The 16,832-nt window shown below is 34.9% G+C and overlaps 2 protein-coding genes across 4 annotated transcripts in view; both read left to right on the top strand.

Annotated features, from left to right (window-relative positions):
- SPAST (spastin) overlaps nt 1–6,766 on the top strand; it is a 48,915-nt gene extending 42,149 nt beyond the window's left edge. For 2 of the 3 annotated variants that reach the window (XM_033124757.1, XM_033124756.1), the window contains exon 17: nt 3,797–6,764. In XM_033124757.1, coding sequence (XP_032980648.1) covers nt 3,797–3,919 — 123 coding nt within the window. In that variant the 3' untranslated portion in view covers nt 3,920–6,764. Of the gene's footprint in view, nt 1–3,796 lie in introns of all 3 variants that reach the window. The other variant, XM_033124758.1, reaches the window with a different exon arrangement.
- A 4,451-nt stretch (nt 6,767–11,217) lies between these two features.
- Nucleotides 11,218–16,832, top strand: part of SLC30A6 (solute carrier family 30 member 6) — a 31,909-nt gene continuing 26,294 nt past the window's right edge. Inside the window, exons 1-2 of the mRNA XM_033124723.1 lie at nt 11,218–11,307; nt 16,623–16,709. Coding sequence (XP_032980614.1) covers nt 11,305–11,307; nt 16,623–16,709 — 90 coding nt within the window. The 5' untranslated portion in view covers nt 11,218–11,304. The remainder of the gene's footprint in view (nt 11,308–16,622; nt 16,710–16,832) is intronic.

The following is a 16,832-nucleotide window of genomic DNA, read 5'->3' as shown; positions in this document are numbered from 1 at the left end:
GAATGTACATGCAACCAGACTTAAACATTTTTCTTCTTCACTGAACAAAGTCAACCTAAATATAGTTCCTGCTTTATTTGAAGAGTAAAGAAATTTTGAGTCTATAATGTTTTTTTCAGTAACTTTTATATTTTCATGATTATAAAACAAGGTAATTCTGTAGGTATCCATTGCTGTATAATAAAAATTTACCCAAAAACTTAGCAGCTGAAAATGACACATATTTATTATCTTACATTTTCACCAGGTCAGGAATTTGGGCACAGCTTAGCTGAGTTCTCTGCTCAGATTCTCTCCCAGGGCTGCAGTCAAGGTCTTGGCCCAGGGTCTCTCACAAAGCTGGAATTAAGAAGTTGGCTGGGGCTATAGTCATTGCAAGGTTCAACTGGGAAAGATCTGTTTCTAAGCTCACTCATGTGATTATTTGCCAAATTCATTTCCTCCTGGTTATTAAGCTGACAGCCTCAGTTTTCTCTGGCTATTAGCTGAAGTCTGCCTTTACTTCTTTGCCACATAAACCTCTCCAACATAGTAATTTGCTTCATCAAAGCCAACAAGCCAGGAAGAGAGTGCCAGCAAGATGGAAATCATAGTCTTTATTACCTAATCCTCGAAGTGACATCTTATTACTTTGCTGTATTCTGTTCTTAGGTCCAGTCCACACTCGGGGAAGGGATTACACAAGAGCACATACAACAAGAGGCAGGAATCATTAGGTGACATGTCAGAAAATGTCTGCCACATCTGTAAATTCAATTATAATTTGTTAAAAAAAATATTTAAAGGGTCACACTTGGCCAGTGAAATCTGTTTTTATATTAAGATGAGCCCTCTCAACACTATTTTAGAACTTTGAAAAGCATTCTTGCTTTCTGGGAGCAAGGCATATCCTGAATTTGTCTATCCCAAGACATGGAATCAGCAACTCTGTAAGAACCTTGGTTAATTTTAATGAAAACATTAAGACTCTGGATATAGAAATGCATACTGCTTTGTTTTTTATTAGTACTGGTATTAAGTTAGCCCACTCCAATGACATGAGCCTGAAAATACACAGATTCTTAAAATACCACTAATTCATTCTGATAGAGTACATTTCAATATTATAACATATCTACTTGATTTTTTTAAACCCCACACCTAAAAATATAATTGTATCTATTTTAGAAATATATAAGCCATAACATTATTTTAAATTAAATTTCAGGTAACGATGCTAGAATTAAAACTTAAAACTTCTGAATGAATTACAGGAAGTAAGATTACTAGTACCATCCCACTAATTATGTATAGTCAGGTTACATTGTTATAATTTTTGGTTCTAGTGTATTCTTTTATCCACTTTAAGTTATTTTTAATCTAATGGTTTTATTGTTAATAATTTGGTAGTAGCTTTTAGCTGTGAATCCTGACTTAATTAGTTAATATTTATAAAGCACTTAAAACAGTCTGGCAATAGTAAACAATGTATATGTCCATTAAATAATTTTAAAATACATAAATACTCAACAATGGCATTTTATTATAGAGATTAAGGAAATTCATTCTGTCAGTCCCATTTATGAGCTGAGAGGAAAATACAAGTACTTTGGTTTGTAAAATTGTATACTAGAATTTTGTCATTATTTAGTACAACTTTATTAACTCAGTGTATTGTCAGGTACTGGTGTTCATACACAAGTTTAGGTGAGATAGACCTATTTTGTCTTTAAAAGAATTAAAACTCAAATAATTGTGCTCAAATTCTGTCTTTTTAAGAGGTAGTACTGGAAATTGTTGACTATAAATTTAGCGTGTAATGAACTTTGTTTTTAAAGCACACAGTCTGTATCCAATTTAACTTTATTAATTATTTTATTATTTTTCAAGTCTTTTTTTTTTTTTTTTAATTGGGGAACAGTGTGTTTTTCCAGGGCCCATCAGCTCCAAATCATTGTCCTTCAATCTAGTTGTGGAGGGTGTAGCTCAGCTCCAAGTCCAGTTGCGATTTTCAATCTTAGTTGCAAGGGGCACAGCCCACCATCCCATGCAGGAATTGAACTGGCAACCTTATTGTTGAGAGCTTGCGCTCTAACCAACTGAGCCATCTGGCCGCCTCTATTATTTTGTCTTAATACGACATCTTTGCAATTTACTTTCCTTCTGTGCTGAACTATCTACCAGTTGCTTTTTCCTGTTGTATACATTAGTCTCTTACTTTAAATTACTATATATAAATTTCATATATATACATTCACCAAACTGTACACTTAAATTAGAATTTCATCAAAAGCTTTTAAAACCTTAATTTCTGTAACAGCTTTTATTTAGGAAGATCATAGAAAACACTCATATTACATTCATCATTCTTCTACACGTTGGGCTTTAGGAAGAGCCAGTATATGTTTACAGTTAAAGACGAAATATATAGGGTTCATATGGTGATTATGTGGTAACATATCCTTTTTCTTTTAGACTAGTTTTTCAGATTAGGCTACAAGTATAGGTGATTGTCTTATTCTATGCTTTTCGAGATATCAGAGAGGATGTGAAGTGATAGTTAGACTGGGTTTTATAAGAATAATAAAAAACTATAGGGCAACCGGTTGGCTCAGTGGTTAGAGTGCAGTGCTCATAACACCAAGGTCACCGGTTCAATTCCCACATGGGCCAGTGAGCTGCGCCCTCCACAACTAGATTGAAAACAACTACTTAACTTGGAGCTGAGCTGCGTCCCCCCCAACTAGATTGAAAACGACTTGACATGGAGCTGATGGGTCCTAGAAAAACACACTGTTCCGCAATATTCCCCAATAAAAATTAAAAAAAAGAAAAATACTGTAGATAAGTATCACTTGTTGAAGTTTTGTCTCAAATTCTCCTTTAACTTATTTTGAGGGAAACTATATATGTATCTACTGGTGACAATTTTTTTTTTTTTAATTTACTGGGGTGACAATTGTTAGTAAAATTACATAGATTTCAGGTATACAGTTCTGTATCACATCATCTATAAATTACATTGTGTGTTTACCACCCACAGTCAGTTCTCCTTCCATCAACTGGTGACAATTTTTAATACTGGTCATTTTGTGCCGGACTCCATGTTGCCTTTTAAAAATCCTTAGGTAAATGTAGATATTTATTAACTCAGCTTTGTTGTATTCTACATGCTCAAAAACAATTACAATGTCAGTAAAGAAGACCAAATTAATATTAAAATACTTTATAATGCAATATTAATATTGGAAAATTTAAGCTACAAGCATCCTGTTGTAGTTAGACAATGTTTTCTTAAAAAATCCTATGTGCTTGTAAACCCCCACTTTCCTTTTTAATAAACCTAGCATGAATTTTAGCTAGAGTATGTAGTGAGTGAGACTTGAAAATGCAAAATTCTGTGAAACTATAAACAGAAAAAAAAATGGAAGCACATAAGGAGTGGTTGTATATCTGAATGGGGGAACTGGGAGTGAGTGATTTCTTTTTTCTGCTTGCCTATATTTTGTCAAATTTTCTACGAGTGTGTCTTGTTTTCATAATGGGAAAATATTATGATTTCAAATGTCAATGCCTAAGAAACTAAACACATGTAATGAAAGTATATTAGTATAGCATTTTTATAAGATTTCTTATATTAATAACAACCTTGCCCAGTAATAATATGTAAAATAAGATGATTGGCATGATTTTCTCAGATTACAGCTATATATATTTATAACATTAATAAACAGCATCTTAGCTTTACTCCATTATTGAGTTAACTACTGTGTATATGTTCATCATTTGTATTGTCATCTTCTTTTTTATAATCTAGATGAGAAATATTCGATTATCTGACTTCACTGAATCCTTGAAAAAGATAAAACGCAGCGTGAGCCCTCAAACCTTAGAAGCATACATACGTTGGAACAAGGACTTTGGAGATACCACCGTTTAAGAAAATACCTTTGTCACCCTGCAGAAATTGTTACTTTCCAAAAGAGAAACACCATCTTCAATGCATAGTTATCAGCTACAGAAACTCAGCCTAAGTTTACAGGACTTTTCAAAGTCTTATGATTATTTGTGCATCCCAGAAGATGAACCATAAAACAAATTTAAATAAAATATACAATGCAAATGGAATATTTTGTTTAAGGCTTTCTTGCCTTGATGGTCATGGTTATCCCGATGGGCACTGTAAGTTAGAGCACAACAGAAACTGATTCTGGTCTTCTTTACCAATATAATCATAATGTAAATAATAATTTTGTGTATATTGTGTTGCAGACAAAAGTATTCCAGAGACAGTAAGTAGCAGAAGACACAAGAGCTGTTGGTTGGTTGTCTTTTGACGTTTTTTTCTTAAAATAGTAATTTTTCCTATTTTCCTTTCCTACTGTTGTCTTTACCATGGATGACTGGAATGCCAAACACTCTAAGATTCTTTTTCCCCTTTTCTTTTTACAAATCGTGTGCCAAAATAAACTTTTTTCTGTGTAATAGTTATAGCAAAAAGAATTTTAAAGGCTTTTTCTTCATAAATATTAACCAATTATTTTTTCTTCATAGACATTAAACAATTATGTTCTTTTTACTTTTTATTTTTCCAGTACCTTTCTACCAAACAATTTAGAAAACAATATGATAGCAGCAAAACAAATCTAGTAAAATAGAGAAGCTTGGAAGTTTTGAGTCACTCTGTCATACAACATGTAGATCAATTCTTATGTGACCTGCAGTATTTTTTTCCTAATGTGTTTATCAGAAATCTTTTGTAGACTGTTAACTTACTCCTAATGGAGTTTATGTTCTGCTATAATTACTCTAATATTTAAAAAGCCAATTTCAACAATTGCAAAAGTGATCCCTGTGCAAGAGAAGGGAAGTACTGTGAACTAAGACATTTCTAATTTATTGCTTATTACTTTCTTACTGTTTACAGGATAATGATAAGCCAGTGGATCTACCATCTTTTATTCTTAATAATTATTAATCCCTTCAATGAAACTTTAAAACCTTACTGAATTTTTATACATTGAGTACATTTTATAGCTTTCTTGTGCTCACTTTGTTAACAAAAAAGTTTTAGTCTGTTAATCTGCCTTTTGTTCCCTCAAAATGTACAGTAATTTCATTTCTTGTTTGTATAAGTATGTCTGGATTTTTATTATAAAAATGTCGTTAGGAAGTAGAGACTCATATCATGGCCTTTTAAATATTGTAATAAAGGCAAATGGATATTTGCCCTTAGTTTACTGGTTAAAAGTTTGTTTACAGAAATTTTCTTTGGTGCTTTCATGTGAAATGTCATAGGTGGAAAGAATAATTTTATAGTAGCAACAAAGCTTTTTCATTTATCAAAAATATCTTTGGTTTTGAGAGAACAAATTAAAGTTACAATCTTGCCCCTATTAGATAAGAATTTTATAATGAAGACATACATTCTTCTTAATTTTACTCTTGCTGTTGTTAAAGAGCATACAAGATGTATGATTTCTTAACATCATATGGAGTTTGTAGACATAACGTAAATCATGTCTCTTCTAATCATGACTTTAGAACACCCTGGATAATAAAAATGAGGGTTAGGGTTGAGATAAATAGGAAAAAAAAAAACAATTTTTAAGCCAGAACCATGCATATTTCTGAGGTCATGAGTAGTATCTTTTTATGGTCTCAAAGAGTAATGCATCAGTTACAAAATACTGATAATCAAAGGCGATGATGAAATAATTACATGATGACAAGAATTGGGAACCTCCCAGATTAAAACATTTTCAATAAAGCTCATAAAATTTCATTTTGTATTTTCATTTAGAAAAGGATTAATGTTATTGATACTTGGATAATTCTTTAGTCATAGTAAAGGTCTGTGCTTCAAGCTCAACTTTTAAAATATAATCTTTAAAATTATCATAATTCTATCTGCAATAATTTAATGTAGCTCACTATTTTATTGGGAAAGTTTATAAATAACAAAGATTTCAAATGATAAGAGATGTAAAAGTCAAGTTAGTATTGCCATAAACATTGAATCAGAGAATTATGAATATCCATCCATTTATACATGTCCTGATCAAGTCTGAAGTTGAGCTTGGGGCTAGAGACTTATTTTCTATGACTTACCGTGACCAAGTTTTATTTTAAGCTGTGTTTCTTTCATAGAAGGGCCATGAAAATAGGATAATGATATGTAGTAGAAGGCGTAAGGGATTAGTTTGGTCTTTTTCAATAAAGATAGAAGTTGCTGAGGTTTTCTGAATTAATATTAGACGTAGATTGTAAACTTCTAGATTTTGCAATGAGCTCTGAGTCATATTACTTCCTAAAAGGTAATGCTTAAACATTAAATTTTAGTGTGCTCTTCATGTTAATATGGCAGAGTTTTATAAACTAAAACTTATTGATGTACTGAACTCTAAGCGAAGGGAAAGAATCAAATTATCTTTCAAGATATCTTAAGGGTAAAAGCTTATTCTAAGACAGTTTGCCCATTGAGGTTATCAGATTTCTGACTTGCAAATATGTTTTGTGCTTGGGAGGAATTGGAGAAAAAGCAGATGCTAGAATTCTAATTTAAGTAAATATACAGCAGTCTTTGTTTATAATGTAAAATTCTTTATATTTTGTACAAAAACTAATTCTTTTGGTAGAACGAATCATTTACAGTTTTTGGACTCTGAGTCAAAGGATTTTCCTTTAAATGCTTGTCTCAATTTTAATCTGGTCTTTTGTACTTTTCTTCAGAAGAAATGAACTAAAAGGTTTAGTTGCATAAAGTGGGTTTTATCCTAATGGATTGGAAATAAATTATAAACTTTATTTTGCCTTTAATTTTTTAATTTGAAACATTTTGAGATTGCAGATGATGTAGTTTGGTAATGAAGGAGTAGCTTGTATTAGACCAACTCTTTTGCCAATAGCAGTTATAAACTCTGAACAAAATACGAGATTGACTAGAAGACGAGAGAGCAATCAAAACAGGTAGAAATTGCACAAAATCACATACTAAAAGAGATCCACATTAATTAGCTTTTACCCTGAGGGTAATTTCCAGTTTGTGCAATGTGCTTGGAAATAGAACTCAAGCAGAATGTGACAGTCTTGCTGGGCTGAGGAGTCATTTGAGGCTTCTACTGTTTCCCTGAAAATAAGACCTAGCCGGACCATCAGCTCTAATGCATCTTTTAGAGGAAAAATTAATATAAGACCCGGTCTGTTATAAGATCCAGTCTTATAGTAAAATAAGACCATGTATGTTATGTTTTATGTTATGTTTTATATTACGTTTTATGTTATACATATTATATTATATTATATTATATTATATTTATTATATTATATTATACCTGGTCCCGGGTCTTACGTTAGTTTTTGCTCCAAAAGACGCATTAGAGCTGATGGTCTGGCTAGGTTTTATTTTCGGGGAAACACGGTAGAACAGCTGGAAATTAGGAGGGAAATCTTGAAAAGGAGAAAGCTTCAAAGACATAAGCCCCAAGATCTGCCTACAAATTCCACCTGTGCAGTGTGCTATTCAGAGGAATCCAACAGAAAGCAGTAGTTGAAGTCTAAGGAACTGAGTAGAGATAGCAACTGCTGGGGGAATAGAGAGTTTAAAATTCAAATTCCACTAGGAGGGCTTTACACTTCAGGTTTCCCACTGAAACCCAAAAAGGGTCATGCATAGGAGGAAGGACAACATCCTGGAACAAAGGGGTGTACTTTAGGATTATGGGCAGAATGGAAGGAAACTCAACTGTCACAAAGCCTGAAATCAAGCTTTCACAGCATCAAGGTTATCCATTAGTAATTTAACTGCTAGCCAGGACAAAACAGTCTTTAGAAGAAGACAGAATCCAGAGTCTTCACAACATATCAGCCACAAAGCCCCGTACACAGTAAACAGTAAGCATGCAGGGAAATTATATGAACCATAATGAATAGAAAATATATAGAAGCAGATGCACAGATGACCCTTATACTGGAATTAACAGAAGATTATTTAAAGTATGTGAAAGAATTTACAGGGGAAAAAGATGAAGGACGAAATGATTGGGACTCTCAGTAAAGAACTAAAAACTAAAAATCAAACAGTTCTGGTAATGAAAAATGAAAATCTGAAATGAAACATACAGTATCTGAAATACAGTCACTGGATGAGCTTAACAGTCAAGTGGACACAGCAGAAGAAAGACAACTGGAAGACAGCCAATACAATTTATCAAACCGAAGCACAGAGAGAATAGCAGAAGTTTCAGACCTTTGGAGCAACATCAGTCTAATGTACCTGTAATTTGAGGTCCAGAAGGAGAGGAAAGGAAGAAAATGGGGCAAAAGAAATGTTTGAAACAGTAATGCCTGAAAATGTCCCAAAATTATTGAAAGATATCAACTTAGATATTTAAGAAGTCCAGTGAACCCCAAGCTATATAAATTCAACAAAGATCATATCTGGGTACATCATACTGCCAAAAAGAAACAGCAAAAAATCTTACTATAAAAGCAGCCAGGGAAAGGAAATGACATATTCAAATCAACAGTAAAAGTGATGGCTGACTTCTTCGGGAATAATAGAATCCAAAACAAAAATGAAGGCTACCAAAGGGAAAAAAAAAAACAGAATCCAGGAAATGATGGAATGACATCTTTAAAAATTAACAAAAGTTAACCTAAAATTATCTAGTTAAAATATTCAAGCAAAGCAAAAGCTGTTCCAGATGAACGAAAACAGTAAGTAAGATTATGTTGGTAACATACTGACATAGGAAATGCTTTAAGAAATTCTTTAGGCTGACGGAAAATGATCCTCAATGGGAACCTGTATCTCCTGGAAGGAATTAAGAACTTTGGAAATGATATATGTCAGTTAATATGAAAGATAATTTTTTTAAATTTCTCTATCGGCTGTTTAAAAAATTTAGTGTGTGGTATTTATATGTAGAAGTAAAATAGAGAACAAAAATAGCACAGGACAGGGGAGAGCAGTAAATGGAATTATATTGAAATAAGGTAATATTGTACACAAAGTGCTATAGTATTAATATAAGGTAGACTGATAAGGATGCATATTGTAATCTGTCACCCAGGAAAGGAAAAAAGTATGGCACAAAGTCCAAAGGAAACCAAGCACCAGCTTCCAAGACTTCTCTTCCAATGGAATTACACAGGATAGACTTAATTCCTTTAGCATCAAGTTATAAAAATGTGTGAAAGTGTTAGGCATGTGTTAGGCAATAGTGGGCCACTTTATCAGTTAAGCAATGGTAGGAAATGTACCCCAAATCCAAGTTCCCAGATGCCAGCCAAGCACCAACCTTGCAAATAGGCCTTTCTAAGGATAGCAATCTCAATCCTGCTATTTCACAGTGGTTCAAAACATGGTCACAATGGGGAGAGGACATATGGTGGCCCAAAGTGGGGGTGTCAAGAGACCAAGTGGGACAAGGAAGGTGTCTACAATGATGGGCAGCTTGTTATGGGGTGTTAGGGACAGAGTGAGGAAATTACTTATATGGTGAGCAGGGACTGCCTCGAATGAGGAATAAGCACTCATGTATAGAGAGGAGAGTGTGGGGGGGAAGGTGTTAGCAAATATGGCACACTGGTTACATACAGGAGACGTGATAAATAATACATTATAGTGGAGCCATATTTCTCACTGTCAGAGAAAGTTATGAATTACAGAAAGGTTATGAATACAGAAAACACAAAGAATGAAACCTGTGGGGTTGGGTTGGGATAGGATTTAAAAGTATGCATTCGTGATTTAAGTTATATAAAAATAGATAAAAGTAGATGTAAATATGTGAATATCCACATATATATATTTCCTAGTTCTCTCCATTGAAAGACCTGGGAGCAGTTACACCCCCAAAAGTAAGGAGCACACCAACATCCATGTCTTGCCTTCCAAATTCTCCACTTAGTCTGCTAAAGCTGCCACATTTTTAGGTCTTTTTTAAAGAGCACCTCACTTCTTGGTATCAAAAGTTTTACTCTACTTGAGCTGCCCTAACAGAAATACCATAGACTTGGTGACTTAACAGAAATTTATTTTTACAGTTATGTAGGGTAGGCAAATCCAGGATCAAGGTGCCAGCCTATTTGGTTTCTGGAGAGAGCTCTCACTGGGCTTGGAAACAGTCACCTTCTCACTGTACCCTCACAAGGCAGAGACAGCAAGTTCTCTGGTATCTCTTATAAGGGCACTAATCCCATCATGAGGGTCCCACCCTTATGAGCTCATCTAACCCTAATTATTTCCCAAAGATCCCATGTCCAAATACCATCCCATTGAGGTGTAGGGCTTTAACATGTGAATTTGTATCTAGAGGGACACAAACATTCAGTCTATAATATCCACTAAAGGAACGAGGGCTCCTTGGTGAAATGGCCCATTCCAGGGTTGGGGACAGAACATATATGATGAACTTGAAATATCTTGTGCCAGAAAAGAAGAAAGTGCTCAAGACTGTTGATGAATCATTGGAGCAGCTCCCACTAGACAAATGTGAACATCAAAATTAACTATAGCAATGGATTATGACCCATCAGATAAAATAAGAAACCATAAGCCAATGTGAATATCTAAATAAGTAAAAGGATAAATCAAAAGTGTGATGAAAAGGGGTGGCCAGTTAGCTCAGTTGGTTAGAGCGTGGTGCTGGTAGCCGGTTGCCGGTTGGATCCCGCATGGGCAGCTGTGAGCTGCGCTCTCCTTAAAAAGAAAAAATGTGATGAAGAGCATTGACATGGTTTCAAAATACATCCCCACAAAATATTAATTAGAAAGGGGGAAAGCGTTACTTTATAGTGGAAAAATCTGGTAAATGCCAATGAAAGTTATCATTAATTAATGGGTCAAATTTCACATAATAGTTAATAGTCAATAAGAAAAAGGCAATAATCACTTGTAATATCCCTGTCAAAGTTGCATAATCTAAATTTACTCCATAAGCATTCTACAAAATAACTGGTATATAACTTCAAAAGATCATGAAATTCAAGTAAGAAAAACCAAGGAACTGTTCCATAGTGAAGGAAATCAAATAGAATGACAACTAAATACAAGGTGTAGTTTAGAACTGGTACCTTCCGCTCTTTAACGCTCCACCCACTCCTCTGAAGGCTCTGAGACGTTCTAGCCACCGTGTTCGCTTCGATAGAACGCAGGGGCTGCCGGGAAGGGGGTGGGGCTGGAACAGGAGGCCAAGGCACGCACTTCCGCCCCCGCGTCGCTCGCCGCCAATCCGCTTCTCACGCCCCACCCTTTCCGCTCTACGGCAAAAAAACCAGCTCCCAGAGCGTCTTCCGGCGGGAGCTGTGCGGCTCCTTATCATGGTAAGTTGGTGGGGGGCATGAGGGGTTCTCTCGTAAGTGATTCCTCTTACCCTGTATGGTCCTGAAGCGGCCTTGAAATGCCACGGCTGCCCACAGGAGGGGTCGTCAGAGTCCTTCCCGAGTGCCCCGGAAGAAGCGGCTGGTGTCCGAAAGATTTCCCCCAGCGCTCTGATTCTCACTCTCCCTCACTCTGTTACTTTGCCGCCCGTGATTCGTGATTCCCGGATGGCTCCAGGCCGAGTTTTCAGCTCCTGGCGAGTTTATGGCTTCCCCCGCTGTGATTTACTCTGTATCGGAAATAAGTCTTTGCCGGAGTCCGCGACTACAGCACCAACAAAAGATCTGAAAACCAGTGCACAGCAGCCACGACCGTAATAGTGATGCTTACAGCAGCGATGCTAACGCTGGCGTAAATAGGGTTGTGAGTTGAGTATTGAGGCGGACCCCCTACCTCTGCAACTTGGCTTTCTTGAGTGCCAGATAGTCTGATACAACAGCAACTTTCAGAGGGCCAGTGGCTGGAGAAAGTCAAGGTGTCAGTCAAGCATCTTATTGCAGCTTTTTTCCTGCGATTGTAGATGCCAGTATATCTTATGGTTTGGGGGATATGGTGTTAAATCTACATTGTGTTAGAGGAATTGGTCGTTTTATGCCTGTATAAAGCATATATATAGTTCTCTGAATCTTGTATAAACCTAAGCAGTTGATTGATTCTGATTTCAGTGTTAGAAGAGGTACACACAGTTTTATCAGAAAAATTCATGGATCTTTGATGGATAGCCTACATAGAAAAGGACCACGTTTCTGTGCCTAAGCTATTGTCACTGTTAAGTTGTTTGTTTTTTTTTATTAAATGGGTATGGTCAAAAAAAATAGTGTTATTCACATAATCTATCTTTTGTAAATTTTGTATAATCCCCACTTATGCACAGAAATTGGGTAAAAGTTTATTGTTTAATATTTTTGGCTTACCAAATACCTTCCTGCTACATTCTTCTTTAAAACATTTATCATTGTGTAGCAGACTTAAATTTTTAAAAATTTGACCATGCCACACCCTTAAAATGCTTCAATTTTTTTTCTATTGCCCTCAAGATAATCCTGTTTAACATGGCACACAAAGCCATATGTAGTGAAGCTTCTTACCTTTACAGCCTGTTTTTTTGCACACATCCATATTCCAGCCACAATGAATAGCTTACAGATTGTGCTATAAGAATTAGGACTTTGCACCTAATTTGTACATGCTGTTCTGTCTCCCAGAATTGTTCTCTATCTCCTACTGCCCCCATCCTTATCAGCAGAATAACTCTTACATGTCCTTTAGCTTTCATGAGCCTTTGCCATGTCTCAAGATCTGTTAGGTGCCTCCTTTGTGCTCACATGATAATTTGCTGCTTTTTACCAATAGCACCTATAGCCCTTACCAGACTATGTTAAAATCATACTTGTCTTTCTCACTTCCTAGACTGTAAGCTCTTAGAGAGCAGGACCTGTGTATTCACTCTGGTATTCCCAGAACCTTGTACAGCCTGGCCCAGAGAAAGTTTCAATAAATATTTGTTTTATAAAACACTGAATAAATAACTGTGGCACTAAATTTTAAATAGTAATATTGAGAAATAGTAGCATATAATTTTTTTTATCTTTTCAGTTTTATTTTTCTAATTTTTATTTTTCAGTTAAAGTTGACATACAATATTATATTAGTTTCAGGTGTGCAACATATTGATCAGACATTTATATAACTTACAAAGTGATCAACCCATAAATTTAGTACCCATCTGGCACCATACATAATTATAACAATATTATTGACTATATTCCTTATGCTATACTTTACATCCCTGTGACTGTTTTGTAACTATCAATTTATACATCTTAATCCCTCCCCTTTCTCACCCATCTCCCCAATCCTCCTCCCATCTGGCAACCTTCAAAGTGTTCTCTGTATCTGTGAGTTTGTTTCTGTTTCATTTGTTCATTTTGTTCTTTAGATTCCACATGGAAATGAAATCATATGGCATTTGTCTTTGTCTGACTCCACTCACGATACCCTCTAGGTCCATCCATGTTGTTGTACATAGCAAGATTTCATTCTTTATGGCTAAGTAATTGTATATTCATACCATCTCTTCTTTATCGATTCGTCCATTGATGGACATATCTTGGCCATTGTAAATAATGCTGCAGTGAACATATGGATGCACATGTACCGTTGAAGTAATGTTTTGGGTTTCTTCAGATAAATACCCAGAAGTGGGATTACTGAGTCCTTCTTTGTCTCTTGTTATGGTGTCTGTTTTGTCTGGTATAAGTATTGCTACTCTAGCTTTTTAAATATTTTTTTTTATCATTTTCATAAATTTCTTTTTCCATCATTTTACTTTCAGTCTGTGTGTCTTTCCATCTGAGCTGAGTCTCTTGTAGTCAGCATATGTAAGGGTCTTGTTTTCTTATCCATTCAGCCACCCTATGTCTTTTGATTGGAGCGTTTAATTCATTTATATTTAAAGTGATTGTTGATAGATACATAGTTATTCCTATTTTATTATTTATGTTCTTCCCTTTTCCCCCCTTCTTCCTGTAGAAGTCCCTTTAACATTTCTTGTAATACTGGTTTGGTGGTGATGAACTCTAGCTTTTTCTTGTATGGGGAGCTCTTTATCTGTCTTTTGATTCTAAATGATAGCCTTTCTGAGTAGAGTAATCTTGGTAGTAGGTCCTTACTTTTCATCACTTTGAATATTTTGTGCTAGTCCCTTCTAGCCTTCAAAATTTCTGTTGAGAAATCAGCTGACAGTCTTATGAGAGCTCCCTTGTAGGTAACTAACTGCTTTTCTGTTGCTGCTTTTGAGAGTCTCTCTTTGTCATTAACCTTTGGCATTTTAATTTTGATGCATCTTGGTGTGGGCCTCTTTGCGTTCATCTTGTTTGAGACTCTCTGTGTTTCCTGGGCTTGTATATCTATTTCCTTCACCAGGTTAGGCAAGTTTTTGGTCATTTCTTTAATTAGGTTTTCAATTCTTTGCCCTCTTCTTCGGTACCGCATTGATGCAAATATTGGTATGCTTGATGTTGTCCCAAAGGCCCCTTAAACTAGCCTCATTTTTTTTTTATTCTTTTTTCTTTTCTGATGAGGTAGTTCTGCTACTTTCTCTGCCAAATTGCTGACTCGAGCCCCTGCCTCATCTAGTCTACTTTTGATTCTCTCTAATGTATTCTTCATTTCACTTATTGTATTCTTTATTTATGACTGGTTCTCTTTTATGTTTTCTATCTGTATTTTTATGTTAACTGTCTTCTTTGTTGAAGTTCTCCCTGAGATTATTGAGCATCCTTATAATCAGTGTTTTGAACTGTGCATCTGGTAGATTTCTTGTCTCCATTATATTTAGTTCTTTTTCTGGAGCTTTGTTCTGTTCTTTCATTTGGGACATGTTTCTTTGTGCATTTAAGTTTTATTTGAAAAGTTTTGGGGAAGAAAGGTTTTATGAGTCACCCATTATGTATTATTTATTAAGAACATGCTATGTGCAAAGCACAGTGCTGTCTTAAAAAATGTAAAGGAACTGTAGAGCCCTTGTCATCAGTGAAGTTACTAAAAAATTAACTTACAATGTAAGATGAACAGATGAAGACTATCCTATGGTTACATACAAAGTAAATGGCATAAAATGCCCTATAGTTTGGAATAATCTAAGAAGTCTTCATGTAGGAAGTAAAACATGCAATTGAGTACTTCGTACCTTACTCTAATACTCTTAATCTATTCATTACTCTCATTTAGATTTGGAAACAGACCAAGTAACTTGCTAAGTATCATAGGGCTATTGGAGCTTGGGATAGACAAGACTGGCCTTTTCACCCAATAGAGTGGTATGATCCTGAGACATGGGCACACCGATCTAGTTGGAGTTTAGGATTTCTATCTGGAGCAAGAGATAAAACTGGAAAGAAACTGAGGCTAAGTCATTGGAGATTTTGAATTCCAGATTGTAAAATGTGGAGTTGATCCTGGTAGTGATGGAGAGCCAATATAATTTTGGAAAGAGTAACATGAACCTGGTATTTTTGTGTTTTTGTTCAATATCAGAATGGCTTCAGAAATGGCCCCTGCCTTTAGGAAATCCCTCATTGATTGTCTTAACTTGAAACTTAAAGCAACTTTAATAATTTAAGGTGGGCTGAAGTTAGAAGATATCCAATGATAGTAAGCAGTAAGCAGAATTCTCTTTGAGATGAAAATGTAATTGTTTAAGAACAGGGTAGACTCATTAACATTAGTAATTATTAACATCTCAGAGGAAAATGGCATACTGTTCCTTTTCATTTGAATTGGCTTTGAGCCTTAGGGTTACACACATACACTGGTCCTTATTTGGATACCAAAATTAGTAACACTTTTTCTGATGTTTTATTTTTACCTTTTAAAGTATTTTTTACGTTACTATTTTTGTATTATGGAAAATTTCAAACATACGCAAAAGTAGAGAGTATATAATATAATGAGCCCCTATGTTGCCATCACTTGGCCTCAACAATGATAAACTTTCTGCTGTTTCTTATGTCAGATTTCTAGTACTAGGCCTTATTTTCTGCCTTTCCTGAGTCACAACATAATGCAATTAGTGGTATATGTAAGCTTTGAAGGAATGAGCTGTGCTTTTTTATAACTACTGAGATGTTCCTAGATACTAACTATAGAAAAATCGTGCCTCAGCTTGAATTGGATCTGAAAGTTTTTCACATTTTTAATCTGTTAACACCCAGTTCCACTGCTTTCTGTGGAGCTTTAGTGTTTAAGTCAAGTTTGCCAACTTTAGTGAGGTAGAAATGTACTATGATTGTTATGGTGATTGTGACGTTTACCATTTAGGAAAATATTTTGTTAAACTTCAAACCCAAATATTTAAGTACATGACACTTAGCAATCAAATTATCAATTTTTTTCATAGATTCTTGGTTTTATGTCCTACTAAAAAAAGTTTTTCCAACACCAGAGTTATAAAATTACACATTCATAGTTTCTTCAAGTACTCTATAATTTTATATTTTAATTTTAAAATAATAAAAAAAAATTAGAGTTAAGGAGTATAGTGAGGATCCAACTTTTTTTCCTAAACACCATTTATTGACTAATTCATATTTTCTCCCACTAATGTTGGATAATCATAAGCTAATTTTTCATATGTACTTGAACTCTTTTGTACTAAGGCTTTCTCACATGGTTTCCTGTTCTTGAGTAGCAAATCCCACTCTAGTGGGATTTAGATACTTAAATATTGATTTATATATTTTTGTTTGTTTTAAAGGGGACAATTCATCTCTTTCGAAAACCACAAAGATCTTTTTTTGGCAAGTTATTACAGGAATTTAGACTTGTAGCAGCTGACCGAAGGGTAAGTTATTTTTATTCCTTAACCCTAATTTTACTTATTGCACAAACATTATAACATTGGAAAAAAGGTAGGTGTTTTTTTGTTTGTTTGTTTGTTTTAAAGATTTTATTGGGGAAGGGGAAC

Source organism: Rhinolophus ferrumequinum, chromosome 13 (assembly GCF_004115265.2).
Source record: "Rhinolophus ferrumequinum isolate MPI-CBG mRhiFer1 chromosome 13, mRhiFer1_v1.p, whole genome shotgun sequence".
NCBI classification, from domain to species: Eukaryota; Metazoa; Chordata; class Mammalia; order Chiroptera; family Rhinolophidae; genus Rhinolophus; species Rhinolophus ferrumequinum.
This window is presented reverse-complemented; position numbering and strand designations above follow the sequence as displayed.